This window comes from Mustela erminea, chromosome 13 (assembly GCF_009829155.1).
Source record: "Mustela erminea isolate mMusErm1 chromosome 13, mMusErm1.Pri, whole genome shotgun sequence".
Lineage (NCBI taxonomy): Eukaryota > Metazoa > Chordata > Mammalia > Carnivora > Mustelidae > Mustela > Mustela erminea.
The window spans coordinates 73,024,843-73,044,784 of record NC_045626.1 but is presented as its reverse complement, the minus strand read 5'-3'; the positions used below and the strand labels follow the sequence as shown (position 1 = coordinate 73,044,784).

Genomic DNA, 19,942 nt, shown 5'->3' with positions numbered 1-19,942 from the left:
GAGACTCTCTGGCAGGCTCTTTCATATCCAAGCATTTATGGAGCACCAATGGCATGCAAGGGAAGGTTGCAACTTCAGAATTTCAGCGCAGTAGGGTTTATAGGCTGGAGCCCTCGCTGGAAACTGGCAGAGGGTATGACTCTACAGCTCTGTCTGGAAGCCACACATGGACAGCTTTTGTTAGGAGAGAGTGTTTTGGGGGTGGTGCAAGGGAAGCTGATGGCGGTCTTGGGGGCAATTGGAATCTCCCTAAGCTGGCCCTTGGTACGACCTTACAGGAGGAATGTGAGAGGTGCTGGGGAGGACATCACTGTGAATACAATTCATCCCCTGTCCTGTGGGAGCCACCCTTCCACAAATGTTCCTTGTCTTTCTGTTGCTTTGTTCTTACTACCAGAAGGAAGCACTGGCTTGGGCGGTTTCCACCCCTCCTCCAGCCTCCCAGACTGTGGAAGGGGAATACTGCCCTTGGGCGCTGGGTGATGCTGTCAGGAGGGAGGGCTATCTGTACTCTGCATCCATTTCTAGGAACTTTGCTGGGGACCATTTCCTGGAATGCCCCTCTCTTCAGGCACTGTCTGTCCGCTACAGCCCTCCAGGCTTCTGTGTCTATACCCACAGCTAGAGAACACTGACCACTGGGCAAATTCCTTCAGGAGCCATGATCTCATTCCCTAACTCCTTCTACCTGTGCTTTGCCTTCTCATCATCCCCTGCTTATCAACCTTATAGTCCTCTAAACTTTCCTGATGATTCGAAACAAGCATCACCTCCTCCAGGGAAGCCTCCAGGATGCTACCCAGTCTCCTCTCTCTGCACTTACCTGGATCATGACTGCCACCACAGTCCCTGGTTTCCTAGTTTAAATCCACTACTGCTCTGTGACTCTTATGTCCCCTGACCCAAGCTTGGCAGATAGGTGTTCAAAAATATTAGGGAGACGGACACAAGAAAAAGTGAGATGTAAGAAAGAAGGTAAGGAGGAGACTGGGAGGAAAAAGAGGCATGAGTTACTACCTGTCCGCAACAACGCTGATGTACCTAGCATTCTTTCAATCAGAGATCCATTTTTATCCAGCACACCTCCCATAACACATATGTCCGCTGCACACAGAAGCACTTTCTGGATTATTAACTATGTATTGCCGTCCTGTTGTTTAGTGTCAAGGTCCTTGCCTGCATTCCTGCATTCACACTATGAATACTGATAGCAGGCTTGAGCCTCTTTCAGGAATAAAGTGCCTCCGTCCCGCCCTCCGCCCCATCCCCTGAACATCACAGATACCAGGTCTGATTTTGAGGACTTTGCCACATAATGATTGGAAGGCTCATTTCACCCAACATGGAGATGCAGGTTCTAATTAGGAGGCAGTCAACTTGTTCTGCTTCTGAGAATGGAAAACCCATGCCACACCCCCGGCAGATAGCCAGTGCCCGGCGCTCAGCTTCACTGGCACTGAACGCAGGTCTCTTACAATTCAGCATTCCACTGTGCAATGAGCTCCTTGCAGGGAACCATCTCCCGTGTGAGTCCCTCCCCAAACCCAGGCACCATGCGTGCTCGCGGGCAAGATCAGCCTGTCCTGCTCACACCTGTGGTCTCTGCCTACCTCACCCCCAGTTCCTACCTAGTCTGGAGCTTGCCGCTGAGTATGTTGCCTGAAAAAAATAAATCAAAGTCTTGTCAAATGTCCATAACTGTGTCTCACAAGGCCTTGTCTCACAAGGCCCCTCCTCTTCTGTCTGCCCCGTTCCTCCAGCCTGAACCTGAGCAACAGTGACATCCTGACTATCTATGACGGCGATGAGGTCATGCCTCACATCTTGGGGCAGTATCTTGGGAACAGTGGTCCCCAGAAGCTGTACTCATCCACACCGGACTTAACTATCCAGTTCCACTCAGACCCCGCTGGCCTCATCTTTGGGAAGGGCCAGGGATTTATCATGAACTACATAGGTAAGTGTCTCCTCTAGTCCTTTTGTGTGTGCATGAGTGTGTGAGTGTTTAGATGGTTTCTTCTGGATATGTTTTTTGGGGGGTTCTGTGCTACATGGATCTTTTAATATATTGGCACAGTAAATATGTGTAGCTTTTAGGCATTTGGGCTCTCAGGTTGGAAACAACAGGGTTTGAGTTTTAGTATTGCTGTCAATGGTTGTGTGATCTAAGGCAAGTCACTTGACCTCTCTGAGCTTCCTTTTGGTCATCTGTAAAATGGAAAAAACTGATAGCTGCTCCAGAGGCTCAATATCAGGACCTAGTAGAAGATGCCTCGTGACTTTCAGATTCGTGGTGTTTCCGTTGTAGTCAGCAGGGATCCTAAACCATCAGCACACTCTCCTGCATTTGCAACTTCTCAAAACAGCATCACCACCATCTTGCCTGACCAGAAGCTGGGCTCTCCCTAAGGGCTCTTCTTCCTCTGCAGCCCCATCCAAGGGAGACCATGCATTCTCTCCCACCCCCTATACTATAAGACCCAGAGAGGCAAGAAGTATCTTCCTTGCTCTTCAATGGGGTTTCCAGACCATTCCTCTCACTCTCACATTAAAGCAGAAACAAAACCCAAAAAAAACTGCTATAAAGTTCAAGCCAAGTTCACACTTGGCCATCCAACACCTCTTCTTACTGTTTTCTTCCATCCACAGCCTTCTCTCCTCACTCCTCATCTGTGACCCCCTCTTCTTCATTGCTGGCTCTGTCACCCTCCTCAGAACACTGGAGGGTCTCAAGCACCACACTGAGCCCTGTCCTCTGTCCATCTAGACTCATCCCCCATACACTGTCATCCAGTCCCGAGGTTCAATACGACGCCTCTCTGTGTTCTATTGCCCCTAATTTGTACTTCCAACCTTGACCTCTTCCATGAACTTTCCACCTAACTCCCTGCTAGCTACCTTCTTATATGTCTAACCAGCATTTCAGATTTAACATGGCCCAAACAGAACTCCTTCTCTCCCTACCCCCACACCCCACCACCACCCAACTTCTTCTGCTGCCAGCAGTCCAGGGATGGCTGTGAAGTTCCACTAATCTCAGCCCCAGAAAGAATTTGAACTGACAGAGCTTCTGCTCCAATCCTGTCACGTCACAGCAGAAGAAGCCTTGGGCCACCGAGGATAAAGGACTTGCTTCTCAGGGCCAGACACTGAGGCTCATACCTGGGCTTCCTGGATCCCCCAGTTCTTAGTGTTTCTCTGATATTCTTGGCAACAGAAGAGAACTTGGGAGACACAAGGGGGTACTTAAGACCTCACCTCTTGGCATCCAGGATGGTGGATGATTACACGCTGAGCATTTCAATGGGCAGGATTCACACAGCAATCGGAGAACTTGCTTGAGTTGCCCAGGAACGAGGCAGACATCTTGATTTCCAGGATGGAAAAGGGGGAAATGAGGGGGTTTCATGTTGCCAAGTCTCCCCACTATCACACCCACCATCAAAAACCATCTGGTTTGGGCCAGATTCTCCGTCTGTGATTCCTTCTTCCCCCCGGCTTGAAGATTTGCCCATCCATCTCTATTATGAAGTATTCTCTGTGTCCCACCTCTTGCCTCTAAAACACAAGCCCCCTCTCTGACCTTTGGCTATCTCAAAGAGCCAGATGCATCTGAAAATAAGTCCCCTGCCTTTTTTATGTGTTTGTTTCTAGCTCTTAGATGTTTCTCATCCCTGCCCACTCTGCCTACACCTCTCAGAGGGACAGACACAAGTGTTGATCTTTTTCATGTTTCTTGGAGGCCTTTTCCCCCTTGATTGTGCTGCTAAGTGTTTTCGGAGTGTTACTGCTGCTACTTTCTGTGGGTTGCCCACTCTTTACTGGGTAGGGCCCTGGACACTGGGGGACGGCTTGTGCTGGCTGCCCAGGTGAGGCACCATCCAGAGTCAGCTGCCTTTGGAGGGAGAGTTTTTAGTGACTTGGCTTCAGTCTCTCTCCTTAAACTTCTCTACTCCTCATTCCCCTGCCCCCCACTCCCCAGTTGGGAAATGAGGTCATAGTTTTTTTTTTTATTTGTCTCCTCCGGTGTTCAAGTCAATCTTCTGAAACCCCATTCAGCTCAGTGGTGGAAATCTGACCCTATCCAAGGCCACCCAAGGTTAACCCGGAAATCTGGCCAACGTTCAGTGTGGTGCTGTCATGAAGAGAAGGGGTTCCTCTTCATTGAAGCTGAAAGTTAAGATTTGTGTGACAATTTGAAATTAGCAGGAACTCTTCCATATATTATTTTCTTTCATTTTAAAAATGCATTATCTCCACTTTCTACAGAGTTTTGTCCACAAGAGTCTCTGCACATGTGCCAGCCCCTGAACTAGGCACCAGGAGCCAGGCATGAATGGACCACTCTCCCTGCCTTTATTTCTGTGGCTGGTGAAAGTGGGGGAGGTGGTTTCAGGGTTTCAGGGATACATAGCCTCGCTAACATGGGCAAATGTAGGTGACATGCGATGAGAACAATCCTGTTCTTATTTCTGTCAAAGAAACACACACTCGATTTCACAGGGAAGGCAGGTGGGCTTCTGTATTTAATTCTGATGCCAATCAATTCCTTGTGACTATCCATGTTGAAGACCATGTTGAAAAGAATTCTGAAGAGTCCACGCCTGAGGTCTGCGGAGGGAGAGTGACATGATTGACTAGTGATGTCTGCCGTGGCATGGGAGAGGTAGTTGCTATCCCAGGTCTAGATCTAACCAGACGTAGATGCAATTCTCATTGAGAAGAGGGATCACATAGAAGGTTCGGGGGTTTTATGGTCATCTAGAGATTTCAGAAGCTCCTAAAATGATCTCAAGGCCAGCACCTAGCTCTGCAACATGGCCAAGACTAATCTGTTAGGACTGCTGGTAAACGTTCCACAGGAACATTCTGGGCTTACCTCATTCTGACCTCCCATAATTCTGCTTTACCTAGACAGAAGGAAAGAACCATTCTCCTCGTCAGTGTCTGTGGCCAAGGGCATAGAGGCAAGGGAATAAAAAAGCAGAGCTGAGTAAGCAGTGTTTTTCAAAGAGATATTAGTCACGTGTACTTATTCCTCTAATCCTAGGATAATAAGTAAGCTCCATATTGTAGGTCAACTCCAATCAAATGACAGTGGTACCTAGGATGATGTCTGCCATGAGCAGAAGACCAGTAAATGGCAGCATGTACTCAGTGCATTTGAGTATTTCTTTTGCCCAAGAGTTAGACCAGGTTGCCGATCTTGACCATGAGACTGGCAAATGGTGGCACGTACTCAGTGCATTTAGGTTTGTTTTTTACCCAAAAGTTGGACCGTGATGCTAATCTTGACCATGAGACTGGGAACATGACTTCAGATCCCCATATTCCTAGTGCCTGACATATAGTAAGTTCTTACAAAATGTTAGTTGAACAAATGAATGAATCCGTATAGAACTCACCTAAGTGTCATATAGTGCACATTAATTAGTTTTCACATTACCCTCAGCGATAGACAGGGTCATGACTCTTGTCTCAGTTCTACGACTGAGGACAATGAGGTTCAGAGATGTTTATCAACATGACTGGAGTCACACAGCTTCTAAAACAATGACCAGAAAGGAAGTCCTCCAACTCCTAGGCCAGTTCTCTCATTCTTCACAAAGTTAAGGGCCCACGAGGGCAATGATGCCAGAACCTCCATCCAGGGTGCTAGCTAAACACACGGACTCCTGAATCAGAGTCTCTGGGGGTAGAGTCTAGGAGCTGAAGAACAGAAAGGCTGTCTAACTCGGGCAAGGCCACTGAATTAGTAAACAGTAGGGCCAAGATCTGAGTCCTGGTGTCCCCGAATCGATCATCAGGAATGTGATGAATGTCACAGAGGAGATGGGAGGTCCCACGGGAGAATGTCACCACGCTGGCTCAGACTGAAAAATCAGACCAGCAGACCTTTCTCAGTAGCAAAGCATTTGGCACAAGACAGACCCCATACCCAGTATCTACCCCTGTTTCTCCTCTTTTCAACCACAGTTTGAGCATTTGCAGCCGTGTCCTAAATCCAGGGCTTGGCTGATTTTTCAAAGGCCTAAAAATAGAGGTCCCTTTTCCCCATGAAGCAATTCCAGAAGCCATTTCCCTCTCCCCTTATTCTTGTAGACACCCCTGAGATCTCCATTCCCCAAATAAAATCATGATGAAATCCCAGGAAAAGCCATTGCTTGTTTCTCAGAGTGACTTTCCTGCAGACAGGGAAGGTGCTTGGCTTTCCCCAGAAGCATATAAGAACTGCAGATTAATTATACAGCCTAATTAGCTCTCTTCTCAAAATCTGTGCAGTGGGCACTTGGATGCAAGAATAGTAATAGTGGGCTTTGCATTGTTCCCTTAGTAATGAGGATTTGCAAGAAGGAAGGCAGAATTATTCCAATCTGTGATACTGAGCTGTGTGTAACTTATTTTGGAGTGTGGTTAATGTTCACTGATGTTATGCAACATGATTTAAAGAATGCACCAATAATTATTTTTATTTCAGCAATTGAGTGTTTGTCTAAATCTGTATCACAAAACCATATATTACAAATTCATCAAACCCATGAATTTTCAGACATTCTTAGGATGAGGCTGAGTGTGTTAGCTACCATTGCTGCATAACAAAATATCCCCCCCAAATTAGCAACACACATTTTTAAAAGATTTTGTTTATTTATTTATTTATTTATTTATTTTGTAGAGAGAGCGCATGAGCAGAGGCGGGGGGTAGGGCGGAGGGACAGGGGAGAGGGAGAAGCAGACTCGCCGCTGAGCAGGGAGCCCGACTTGGGGTTCAATCCCAGGACTTAGAGATCATGACCTCAGCTGAAGACAGACACCTAACCGACTGAGTCATCCAGGTGCCCTGCAAGGCACATTTATGATCACACACTTTCTGTGGGTCCAGAATTCAGGATCTCATGGCAGATGGTTCTGACTTCGCATTTGTCATGATGACTCTGCAGTCATGATGTCAGCCAGGGTTGAGTTCATTCGAGGGCTTGACTGGGGCTGGAGCCTCTGTTTCCAAAATGGCTTCCTCATGTGGCTCACAAGTCAATGCCAGCTGTTGGCAAGAGGTCTTGGATTCTCTCCATGTGGATTGCTCCAGAGGGCTGCCTGAACAGCCTCACAGTGTGGCAGTTGCTCTCTCCAGAAAGCAAGAGGAGAGCCTCTCAATGTCTCTTACAGCCTGACCTCCAGAGCCACACACCATCGCTTCTTCAATAGCCTGTTCATCGTGTATATGCATACATTGGCCCCTTTGCAGGGAGTACACGAGAATGTGAATTCCAGGAAGTAAGAATAACAGGGTGGGGTTGGCATCATGACAGGTGAGGACCTGAGACAGAGAGAAGGGTTTGTCCCCCAAGGCACAGTGCTAGTAAGTGGCAGGGTTGGGATTCTGTGTCTCCCCAAATCCTGCACTGATGTTGTCAAACCAAACCTGGTAAGTTCAGAGGCCCACAGGAAGAGCTCATCCTAAAATCTCATACAGCAGAGTTCTTGGGCTTTAAGGGATTTCGAAGTGTGTCACTTATTTCTGGAGAGTTTTTATTCTGTTTGCTCCTTCCCCTGACATCTGTAAAGGGAACCCCACACAGAAAGGCCCCCCCACTCATCTAATGACAATGTTTTTGTTTTAAAGAGGTGTCAAGGAATGATTCCTGCTCAGACTTGCCAGAGATCCAGAACGGCTGGAAAACCACTTCTCATACAGAGCTTGTGAGAGGAGCCAGAATCACCTACCAGTGTGACCCAGGCTACGACATAGTGGGGAGCGACACCCTCACCTGCCAGTGGGACCTCAGCTGGAGCAGCGACCCCCCATTTTGTGAGAAAAGTAAGAGTCATCTTGTTTTCTTCTTCTGGGTCAGCAGGTGATAAATCCCTCCCTTGGAGTATTTTTCATGTAGATGCAACGGAATCCCTTCATGTAGAATCTGGCCTCCCTCCTATTCCACCAGCTGGCTGGAGCTGCTCACAAATGTCCTCTTGGAGTTCTAGGTCAGGGATGTCAGACTCAGGGGCCTCCAGAAGCCTGGCGGCTAATGTTAAGGAGGGAACTAGGCAGAGGGAGAGACAATAGGGAATGCGGTGAAGCCTGTGTGAAAAGATCATTCAAATTCATCATTAAAGCACCGGTAGTTACCACTCAAGACCAATCCAAGTTGGACTTTGGGGCCCTAGTTAGAAACCCCTATCACAAGTAACCGGCTTCCCCCAGAGAGTACGGATCCCAGCCTCCCGGCACCTTCTGCCTGCTGCTCGCAGGCGTGCAGACCAGGTACCACCCATTATAGCTCCATCTGGTGTCTTGAACAGTGTCAGAAAAAGGAGGTGCTTCTGGTTTCTATACTGAATCTTAGCAGAGGTGGGAGAGGAGCTAAATTTGAGGCTGGCCTCTTCCCGCTAACCATTTGCTTCCTACCTCCTCCTACGCAAGCCTCCATTCTGCATCTGTCTTGCTGGGACTCCTTGGGGATTTTGGCAGACCTGCTTGGCCTGCCTCAAGTGACAGGCTGCACGATAAGAAATATTAAGTGTCAGCAGAGAAAGAGGGTATTGGGGAAGGGGGGGTTATAGTCAATCCCTGTCACAAATATTCCAATGGCAAAGAAAATTAATTATAATTGGGTGAAACATGAAAAAGAAAAATCCTCAAAATTGGCTACAAAAACATCTGCTTGTTCCATAACAGGATGTGGTGTATGTTCATGTGTGTGTGTGTGTGTGTGTGTGTGTGTGTTTATAATGATGGAAAATAAAAAAAACCAACAATGAGAAGCACCATGGGGTGGTGAGACCCATCGCAGACGCATTAACATGATCTACACCATCATTGCTTTTTTTTTCCCCCAAGATTGTATTTATTTATTTTAGAGAGATAGAGAGAAAGAGAGTGCAAGCAGGAGGAACACAGGGAGAGGGGCAAGCAGACTGAGCACTGACTCTACACGGAGCATGGAGCCCGATGTGGGGTTCAATCTCACGACCCTGAGATCACGACCTGAGTCGAAACCAAAAGTCAGGCGCTCACCCAACTGAGCCCCATCATTACTTATAAAATGTTTTAAACATACGTGTCTTCATAATGACTTTTAAATTTTTGAACAATAATGGTTTTTAAATATTTTGAATAATGACTTTTGAAATTTTTTGAATGAGAATGGCTTTTAAATTTTTTGAAGAAAGATTTTTAAACCTTTTGAATAATAATGATTTTTCAAAATTTTTAATAATCATGATCTTTTTAGGGACCCCTGGATGGCTCAGTCGGTTAAGCATTCAACTCTTGATCTGAGCTCAGGTCATGATCTCAGGATCGTGAGTTCAAGCCCCTTGTTGGGCTCCAGGCTGAACATAGAGCCTACTTTAAAAAATAAGTAAATAAAAGAATAATGATGATGGTGATTTTTAAAGTGTTTAAAATAATAATGATGATATACATTGCGGTCATGAGTTTTAAAAGCTTGGAGGGGACATAAACTAGCTCTCTCTGGGAAACTCTTCAGCTGCTTCACTCTTTGCCAGGAAAAGACCCAAATTAGAGCAAGTGAATTTGCACTGGGCCCCTTCTGGATATCAGCGTTTATGTTCCCGTGCTGGTTGCCTGTCGCTGTGCATCTGAGACAGAGACCCACCAACCTGCCTCAGTGGCTTCTCTTCCAGTGGAATAAGAACAGCAGAACATCCTGAGGCCAGTGGGGTCTCCCTCAGAAATCCCAGGGGGTCACCAATGCCTTTCATTCATTCATTCCTGTGATTCATTCAACGACACTCTTGACGTCAAAAGATGTACATAAACATATCTTCCCATGACACAAGCCGCAGGTGTTTACTTACAGAACTCAAGCAGCAGTAAAATTAGGAAGTACAGCGTGAAAATCCCTCATGATCTTCCTCTCCGGAAATGACACCACTCTTAAAAGCTTATTCTGTGGTGCTGCAATGCATCGTGTGTTACACATACACACATCAATGTGTATGTGCGAATTGTGCATATAAAGACATAGAGATACTCATACAGAAACAGCCATAGGTAAGAATATTTTACCACTGCTGTTTTCTCAACTCAGAAACCCAGATACTTTTTCATATCACACATGTGGCATACTTCATTCTTTTTTTAATTGGCTTAATTTTAATTGGCTTACTGTTTTCCCTTTATGTGCATTGATTTTTTAATTGAAAAGTAATGGATGCTGTTTTACTAGATTCAGGTACCACAAAGAAAGCAGGGAAGGTCCCCCTCACTTTGCTGTCTTCAGTGGGTGCTCAGGATTTCATAGAACAGCTGTCCCATATTTAATTCTTCCCCTGCATTCTTTTTTTTCCTGTTTTGTTGTTGTTGTTGTTGCTGTTTTGTTTTTTACCATTACAAATAATTGTGCAGTGAACAACCTTGTACATAGGTCTTTGGGTCCAGATGCAAACATTTCTTTGGGCTACTTCCTATATGTGGAATTAAATTCAGGTCTCTTTCGTCCCGTCCTCTTCTCCAGCCACCTTCGATGAGTGATGAGCTCAGACGCAGCTTCCAAACAGGAGAAGAACCAAGTTGGGAAACTTTCCAGATCATTCTGTAGTTCTCAGCAAACCTGTGATCATCAAGCATCCTAACGCCCTCTTGGTCTGATTTCGTCCATAGTTATGTACTGCACTGACCCCGGGGAAGTGGACCACTCGACCCGCTTAATTTCAGATCCTGTGCTGCTGGTGGGCACCACCATCCAATACACATGCAATCCAGGTTTTGTGCTGGAAGGGAGCTCTCTTCTGACCTGCTACAGCCGCGAGACTGGCACACCCATCTGGACGTCACGCCTGCCCCACTGTGTCTGTGAGTCCTATCTGTTGGCTTGATGCAGACAGGGACTTGCTGCGTCTTATCCTGGCGGAGGACTGGGATGCTAGGAGGAGGCATTCCACCATTTGAGAGGGCTTACTGTTATTACTGTCCAGATCAAAGGCATGCGTACTAGAACATTTATGGTACATGTATTGGGCACTAGGCTAAGTCCTTTACCAAATGCCCCTCCCTTCTGCCTTGTGAGCAAGGCACTGTTGTCTCTGTTGCAAGAAGAGGATACTAGAGGGTGTTATGCTAAGCAAAATAAGTCAATCAGAGAAAGACAATTATCATATGATCTCCCTGATATGAAGAATTTGAGAGACAGGGCTGGGGATCCTGGAGGGAAGGGAGGGAAAAATGAAACAAGAAGGGACCTAGGAGGGAGACAAACTAGAAGAGACTCCTCATCTCAGGAAACAAACTGAGGGTTGCTGGGAGGAGGGGGAGGGATGGGGTGGCTGGGTGATGGACATTGGGGAGGTATGTGCTATGGTGAGTGCTGTGAATTGTGTAAGACTGATGATTCACAGACCTGTACCCCTGAAGCAAATAATACACTATACGTTAATTAAAAAAAAAAAAAAAAAAAGAGGATACTAAGGTTCAAGTAGTGAAATCATTGCCCCAGGTCACACAGCCCATTAATAGTGGAGGCCAAGGCCAAACCCAGAGCTACCTGACTCTGCCCAACAGTCAAGCCATCCACAGGACATGAAATTGGTGGATTTAAACTCTTGTTTGCTCTTAACTATGTGAAGTCACTAACACAGATGTTTGGTTAAGAAAAGACTTTGGGGCTTTCTTACTCATAAAGAGTCAAAAAGGAAAAGTCTTCCACAGTCACTCTGACAAGGGAAGAATTAATATTCATGCCAGGGAGAGGGCGTAGAGAGCAGTGGTCCAGGGGTGCTTAGCCTGAATGTGCGCGGGATCACTCAGGAAGTTTTAAAACTCGCTGGAGTTTCTGATGCTCCTGGTCTGGGACGTAGCTCAAGCAGTGAGGTTTTTCAAAGCTCCCCCACCCCACCCCCAGGGTTCCGATGTGCAGCCAGAGATCAGAACCATGGCTCAGAGGAATAAGGAGACGACGCAGAAGGAGCAAAGCCTCACACAATGTGGACTTGAGAAACCGTCAGCTGCGCTAATATTTTATACGAGCATGTTATGAGCAGCTCTATTAAGGGTTCAGTCAGCTCAAGTTCCAGAAGCTACTGGTAGGGCTACATCAAAATTAAAAGCTTCTGCACAGCAAAAGGGGACTTTCTTATTCTGGGTTCCCCTGCAATGAGGAACCTTGGACTTCATACCATGGGTCTCCATCTGCCTCTTTAGTCCAGGTCCTAGAGTTTCAGACCTAAGGACATCTCGGAGGTAAAATACAGTATGATTCAGACGTAAGACACATCTGCTCCCTTTTACAGATAATGGTCGTTAGTTATTGATTGTGTAAGACATCATACTAAGCAGATTGTATGCATTTGTGAATGTAAGTGCATGTATATGTGTAGAGTGTCTGTGTGTGTGTGTGTGTGTGTGTGTGTGTGTGTGCAAATATACTCAGAAAACCAAAGCTCAGAAGGGAAAAAAGATAACAATAGTTACTGTTTGTTGAATGTGTAAAACACATTGCTGGGACGCCGTGATGACTAAGTTGGTTAAGAGTCTGGCTTCGGCTCAGGTTATGATCCCAGGGTCCTGGGTTCGAACCCTGAACTGCAGGGAGCCTGGTTCTCTTTCTCCCTCTGTGTGCATGCATGTATGGTTTGTTTAAAGGTGGCTGAGATTCACAGGGACATGTGATTAAGATCACACCACTTTTTCATGAGCAGAGCTGAGATTCTGGTCTTGGACCCCATGGCCCTTTCCACCAGCCTTGCCCCAACATATTTCATTGTGAGTGACTGGGGACAAAGCCATGCAAGGATGTCCCAGCAAAATTGTAGCCTATGGCTCAAACTCCTCACCCACAAGCACATCCCCTCCCAATCCCCAGACCTTTGGACCAAGTGCCCAGGGCATTACAGGGAGATCTGTATCTCCCAAGAGGAGATGTTGAAATCCTAACCCCAGTACTGTAATGGGGACTTTTTTTGGAACAACGGTCTTCGCAGATGTAACCAAGTTAACGCAAGGCCCTACAGGATTAGGTTGGGCACCAACCCAGTGACCGGGGTCCTCATAAGAAGAGGAACATTTAAACATGGAGACCCAGGGAGAAGCCATTCTGTGCTTGCAAGTCTAGGAACACCAAGGATTGCCATCTACCCCTGGAAGCTAGGAGGAAGCAAGGATGGATCCTTCCCCTTAGGTCTCGGACGGAGGGAGTGTGGTCCTTGAAGGCCACCTTGACCTGGGACTTCTAGCCTCCGGAGCTGTGATACAGTGCATTCGGTTATTCAAAGTGCCCTCCCCCGCCCCGTCAGATGCACAGCAGCCGCTTGAGCCGGTCCAGCTGCAGAGACCCAGAGATGAGAAGTTAAAAATAAAAGCTTATTTAAAAGGACTGAAAGGTGGAGGTATCATTTAAGAAAGAAAGAGAGAAAGGAAGGAAGAAAGGGAGGGAAGGGAGGAAGGAAAGAAGTCACGTCCCTAACGAGGCACAGCCTCCGAAGTCCCTCTAGGCTGTGCTGGCTGCTGGGTTTTGGAGACACAAGCCTCCCTCCCTCTGAGGCTGCCTTCCCCTGGAATCTCAGTTGTGACGGCTTCCCTGACACCCGCGCTAATGAGTCACGAGCCAGGCTGGGTGTCAGGAGACACGCGATCCTCCCAGAAGCCCAAACAGCAGCCCGGCACGTGCTTCCAGCCTCATTACCAGCAAGCGAGACTGGCAGGAGATGGGAGGCAAGAGGATGGTCAGTTCTGGCAGTGGGGGCTGGGGGGGGGGGGGGGTTGGCGAGAGAGACAGGCTGTATCTGGGTTCTGAGGGTGTTTCTAAGGATGAGTTTGTCAGACATCTACAACTTTCACATGTCTCCTCTGCCCATCACCTTGCCAAGCCCGTCCCCAGCGTTAGTGCACTGAACACTCATGAAAATGTATGGGTGGTATCTGTGTTCACTTAAAAACAGGCAAAGGAGGCCCAGAGAGGGTAAGCCGCTTTCCTGAGGTCATATAATAGGGAAGGGGAGAAGCCAGGCTTCCAAATGAAGACTGACTAAGCCCCAAAGCAGCATTTTCCCACCTTAGCACTCTGCAATCCCGGCTTCTGAGCAAAGCTCTGGTGCTTTACCCCCGACAACGATCTTCCACCAACAAGCTCAGGCAGCGGACAGAGCCAGTTGTAAAGCTCTGAATGTGTATAGTTTTTTTTCCTGGTGGCCTGTCCAAGGCCATTGTTTGGTCCAGCAGGGACTCCAAACCATGTCTTTTGAGTCCTCCAAGAACTGATGGGTCAAGCATGGGGAGAAGGAAGTGTCTGGAATTCACAGCCAAACACCCGCCTGCCCAACTCTGCTGGGTGACCTTGGGCAAGTAGCTTGCCCTCTCTGGGCCTCAAAACCCTCAGCTGTGAAAAGGGAATGCTGCTCCCCACCAGACAGGGCAGTTGGAGGTGACCCATGCAATAATTCAAAAAGTACCTCCAAATGCAGACACAGGCATGTCCAGACTTTCTCCCCTCATAGTACCCTTGGCGTCTCAGGAATTATTTTGGTAAATATCCTAGTCTGAAATACCTAACAGTTCTATCTGCTAAGTAATTAGCTCCAAACAACTTAATAAGTAGCTCTATCTTGACAACTTAGTAGCCGTTTGAAAAAGTTATGCACGTATTACAGGATTTGATTTTGATTGCATTGTTTAAAGGTTTTATTTATTTATCTGAGAAAGAGAGAGAGCAGAGGGAAAGAATCTCAAGCCGACTCCCCACTGAGCAGGGAGCCCGATGTGAGCCTCGATCCCACGACCCCAAGGTCATGACCTGAGCTGAAACCAAGAGTCAGATGCTTAACTGACTGAGCCCCCCAGGTGCCCCATGACTTTTATTGCATTCTTAAATAACTAGAATCACAGCTACAGGGGTGTGGATGTCTCTTGGGCTCTGACAAACTTCTCAGACTTTGGCAACTGGACTCTGCCACCTTCATTCTGTTCCACAGTGATTTTCTCAGAGCTCTTGCTTTTTAGTGCACTCACTGAAGAAAACCCAGCTTTGCAAAGACAGGGCATCATCAAAAGAAATGTAGCTCTGTCTAATGTTGGCACCATTCACATGGATCTGGGAGATGTTCCTTTGTCTCCTCCAAGTTTTGAAAAATCACACAGGGGTGCTGTTTGTGTTGGCACCCTGGGGTGCCTCAGAGCACAGTTGGGGGACTGTGGTCCAAAAGCCCTAAAAATACAGCTGTGTCTAAACAGACGTGATCCAGATTCTCAGGGAGCCTGGGGGCTATTGGAGATGGTAGGAGGAGAGCCAGGTCTGTGAAAGAAATAACAATGACTCCTTGGCAAAACCTCCTCCAGGAAGGCCTCCCTGACTGCCTAGGCTAGGTCATGTTTCTCTTCCCGTAAGCTCCCATGGCTGCTACAGTTGCATTGACCACAGCACTTGCGGCAGTTTATTGAAATGATCTCTTTACCTGTTCATAGACTCAAATACATAATTCACTTACCAGGTGGGTTTTTGCAGGCTCAAGAAACGACAGCCCTTGCTACTATTACTGCCATTGATGTTGTTGGCAGTACTAAATGCAGTCTTTGTTGCAACTTCCCTTCTTTGATGGTACCTGACTCCCAAAGCTCCCATCCAGAAAATAAAAACCACACCACCAAAAGTAATGAAGAGCCTACAAATTCAGTGAGGGTTCTATGGGCAGTTCCCCAGGGAGATGCTTAGGGATTCCCAGGAGGCTCTGGCTCTTCACGCCCTGCCCTCGGAACACCACAAATAGGAGACATGGGGGTCTCCTGACCGGGGCAGAGCCCACGTGGCCAGACCAAGGCCATAGTAAAAGTTTCCACTGATGCATCATCCCCAGCGGCCTCACCTTGACTCCCATGCCGGCTTCCAGCTGGGTGCCCCATTTCTCTTAGAAATTCCTGTCTCTGAGAAAGCAATAGCTCATCATTTATGATGCTCAATAGCTCAGGAATTCATGACAGCCCAGGGGACTTGGCACAGGAAGGGCCCCTCCTATCTCCACTACCCCAGAGCCATTCAATGCACCAGATTTCAAACCCGCCAGGTCCATCACTTGCTGGTTGAACGACTTCGAACAAGCCAGCATCCTCATCAAAAAGGATGATCGTGCCAACCGTAAATACAGATGCTGGTAACCATGTGTGTGGCCCACAGCGAGGGCTTGGGTACCATTAGTTACTAATGATCACACAGATTTGGTGCTTTGCTATTTGTGGGGTATTTTACGAACCATTCATAGCAATACCTGGGGAACCTGATTTTCACATTTTGTTCCAATGTGTTCCCCAAAAATGTACATATTTCCCCTATAGTTAAGGAGAGGGGAGAAATGGGAGGAATATAGAAATGAGGGTGGGTTTGTGACTGTTTCCAAAACTGCCAGCCCAGCTCAGTTGTATTCCTGAGAAAGAACAGAATGAGTTCACACGGAATTGTTGAAGAGCCAAGATCAGTGATTCTCAGCCAGGGTGACTCTGCTCCCAGGAGACATGTGTCAGTGGCAATTCCTAGATACATGTTTGGTTGTCACAACAAGGAACAAGTGGATAGAGGTCAGGATCTAGTGGCTCCACGTCCTACAAGGTGAAGATGGCCCTATCACAAGGAATTACCCATCCCAAAATGTCAATAGCATCTAAGGTTGAGAAAATCTGCCTTTGATGGTCTTATTTCGAAGTGTGGGTACATCCTTGGAGGGGAATGTCATCACGCAGCCACATTTCAGCTGAAGATGGGGTCTTGACCAGTCCATTTATGTAATAAGCAGGAAACTTAGAGTCCAGAGCCTGGAATAGGTTAAATCAGGGATGGGTTCAATTCTCCAGTATGTCTTAAGCTGCCAGGCATCATTTATGATGCTCCTACTGTATAGCATAGGATCATATATGAGAGTCCTTATAGAGCAGGCCCTGGGCTTCAAGCACGCCCTAACAGGTTCATCTCCAGTGAGGAGAAGTGATATTAAATAATTAAATACAATGCAAAGTGTTCAGTGCTGGGGTAGAGGAAGAACTAGGAAGATTAGTGACTCTATTAGGGATAGAGGGCCCCAGGAAAGGCTCCTTGGAAGTGGAGAAATGAGGACTGAGTACTGAAAGATCAGACTTATCCAAGCTGAGTGGGCAGGTAAGGTGTAAGGTGAGGAGGAAGAATATTTCATAACATGACAACACGGCCATCCATCATTGACTGAGCACCTATGACCTGCCAAGAATATGCTAAACACCTTATATTCATGACCTTATTTAATCTTCCAAACCTCTATGAGAGTATTCCCACTTTACTGATAAGAGAAATCGAGGCTCAGAGAGGCTGTAGCCCTTGCTGGAGGTCACACAGCAAATATGTAGTAGAACCCAGATTTCAAGCCAGATTCCACATCCTGGGACGTACGATGGTGCTCATGCGTAATAGGTGGCCAGGGGCAGGAGATGGGGAGGTGAGTTTGGGGAATGGAAAAACATTGGAGGTGAGGGAAAGGCGGAGAGACCATGCTGGTGAAAGGTACTGGTGAGGGTGGCGAAAGCCAGACCAGGCAGCCTGTGAGCGGGAGTCCCCTGGGACTTGCATGATCTCATCAGAGCTCTTTCGGGCTTGCATTTCAGCCGAGGAGTCCCTGGCATGTGACAACCCTGGCTTGCCCGAAAACGGCTACCAGATCCTGTACAAGCGGCTCTACCTGCCGGGAGAGTCCCTCACCTTCATGTGCTACGAAGGCTTTGAGCTCATGGGCGAAGTGACCATTCGATGCATCCTGGGACAGCCATCCCACTGGAACGGGCCCCTACCCGTTTGTAAAGGTACAGAAACCTATTCGCCACGCAGGGACCGGGAGCAGGAGATGTCCAGTCTGGCTTCTTGCGATGAATCTCAATTCACTCTCAAAAGTCCAGCTACTGTATTTCCTGACATCTAAGATACCGCCATTATTTTCTGCACCAAGAAAGAAAGAAAAAAGTGCTGCCAATGAAACGCTGGCACAATGCCTTCTCCTGGCTTAGCATTTTCATCTCTACTTACTAACAGCTCCGTTTCGAGCTTAGATTTTTTATCATGAAGGAGAGCCATTCTGCTTTGAACTCCTGCTTCGGTTACGCGGCTTAAACTTTCCCTGCCTCCTGCATCCCGTTTTCACGACCACTTGGTTCCCAGGGGTTACGAGGGCTCCCCGGTTGCCCCTGGGGTGGTCTCCCCGGCCGCTCTCACCCTCCCCACACGCTGATGATGGTGTGATGGGCAAAGGCGCACACACAGGCATTATGAGCGCCACCTGGTGGCAGCAAATTAACATGCCATTGGTTGCAAGACACCCCCATCCCAGAGATGGTGAAGAGGGAAAACTTGTTTTAAAATCAGTAAACACTTATCACCAAAATTAAATTTTGACAAAGCCAGTGAGATTTGGATTTGTTTATCGGAGTCTTTGAGGTATACAATTAATAACAATATCCTAAATCTGATCTTGGCCTTTTATGGCATTAATGCCCCTTTGAGAATGAGGCAGAAAGCTCTGAATTCTTTCCCCAGCAGGGACAGAGGCATCATGGAGTTTTACATTTCTACTTGGAAGCCCATAACTTCAATGGATCCCCAGATGCTTTATGATGAACTTCAGCCTTAATTAAGCCTTACAAATGTTTTCCCAACCAGCATCTCTACTCCTAGGTAGATGTACAAAATAATTGCAAACAAGTACTTCCTTGTACATGAATATTCCTAGTAGCATTGCTCACAAGAGGTGGGAACTACCCTAATGTCCATCTACTGGGGAACAAACAAATAAAATGTGGCCTAGCCATAGTGGAATATTATTCAGCCATGAAGAAGAATGGAGGGCTGACACCTGTCACAGCCTGAATGGACCTTGAAAACATGATGCTAAGGGAAAGAAGCCAGACACAAAAGATCACATACCCTATGATTCCATTTATATGAAATATCTCAAATCGGTAAACCCATAGAGAAGGGAAGCAGATTGGTGGCTCTCAGAGCTGGGGTGGAGAGAGAAGATAACTACTTAGTTGGTACAAAGTTGCCTTTTAGGGCTGATGAGAATGTTCTCAAACTAGAGAGAGGTGGTAGCTCCCCCAAATCGTGAATGTGCTAAATGCCACCAAATAGCACACTTTAAACTGATTAATCCTATGTTATATGAAATTTATCTCTGTTTTTTTATTTTGTTTAAGATTTTATCTGTTTATTTGAGAGACAGCAAGAGAGCAGGAATGGGGAGAGGGTCAGAGGGAGAAGCAGAGCTGGGAGCCCATTGCAGGACTCAACCCCGGAACCCAGGGATCATGTCCCAAGCTGAAGGCAATTGCCTAACCAACTGAGCTACCCAGGCACCCTTACCTATTTTTTTTTTAATGTTTTTACTTTTTTTTCCTGAATGGCCTCATTTAAACCTCGGGACCACACTCTAAGATAGTTGAGGCTTCTTACCCATGGTACGGTTACAAAAAGAGAGGCTCAGAGAAGTTAAGTGACTTTCCCAAAGACACACAGCTATTACAAGACAAATCCGGGATTTGAACCCACATCTCCTGATTGTGAAGCCCCACCTCTTCCCCAGTGAGTTGGTGGGTGGACTTCAAGGCTGTGAGTCTGGTGGCTTCCAACCCCCCATTCAGCATTCAAATCACCTAGCCTGCTTATGAGAAACACGTTCTTGAATCTGCTACTCCAGCTCTACAAAATTCAAATCACTGAGGGGTAGGACCCCGTAATATGCATTTTAACAAGCTCTTGGTTGCTCCAATGCACTTTGAATCTGAGACACTTAAGGCAATGGTTTCTGAACATAAGATACGAATATAAACAGATTTCTGGACGCCTGAAGGGGAGATGCTAAGTCACTGGGCCTAGGGCAGGAACCAGGGCCCAGGGTCACTAGCAGCAGCGGTGAGTCTTATCCTCAGGCAAGTGTGGGAAACACTGGCCTAGAGATGCTGCATAGTCTCACCTGGAATCAA

At 47.0% G+C, this 19,942-nt stretch overlaps 1 protein-coding gene across 4 annotated transcripts in view; it reads left to right on the top strand.

Moving 5' to 3' along the window:
* The window catches only part of SEZ6L (seizure related 6 homolog like), a 181,044-nt gene that overhangs the window by 150,465 nt on the left and 10,637 nt on the right, over positions 1–19,942 (top strand). For all 4 annotated transcript variants that reach the window (XM_032310828.1, XM_032310827.1, XM_032310826.1 and 1 more), the window contains exons 10-13: positions 1,761–1,957; positions 7,625–7,819; positions 10,628–10,819; positions 17,576–17,770. In XM_032310828.1, the coding sequence (XP_032166719.1) occupies positions 1,761–1,957; positions 7,625–7,819; positions 10,628–10,819; positions 17,576–17,770 (779 nt within the window). The remainder of the gene's footprint in view (positions 1–1,760; positions 1,958–7,624; positions 7,820–10,627; positions 10,820–17,575; positions 17,771–19,942) is intronic.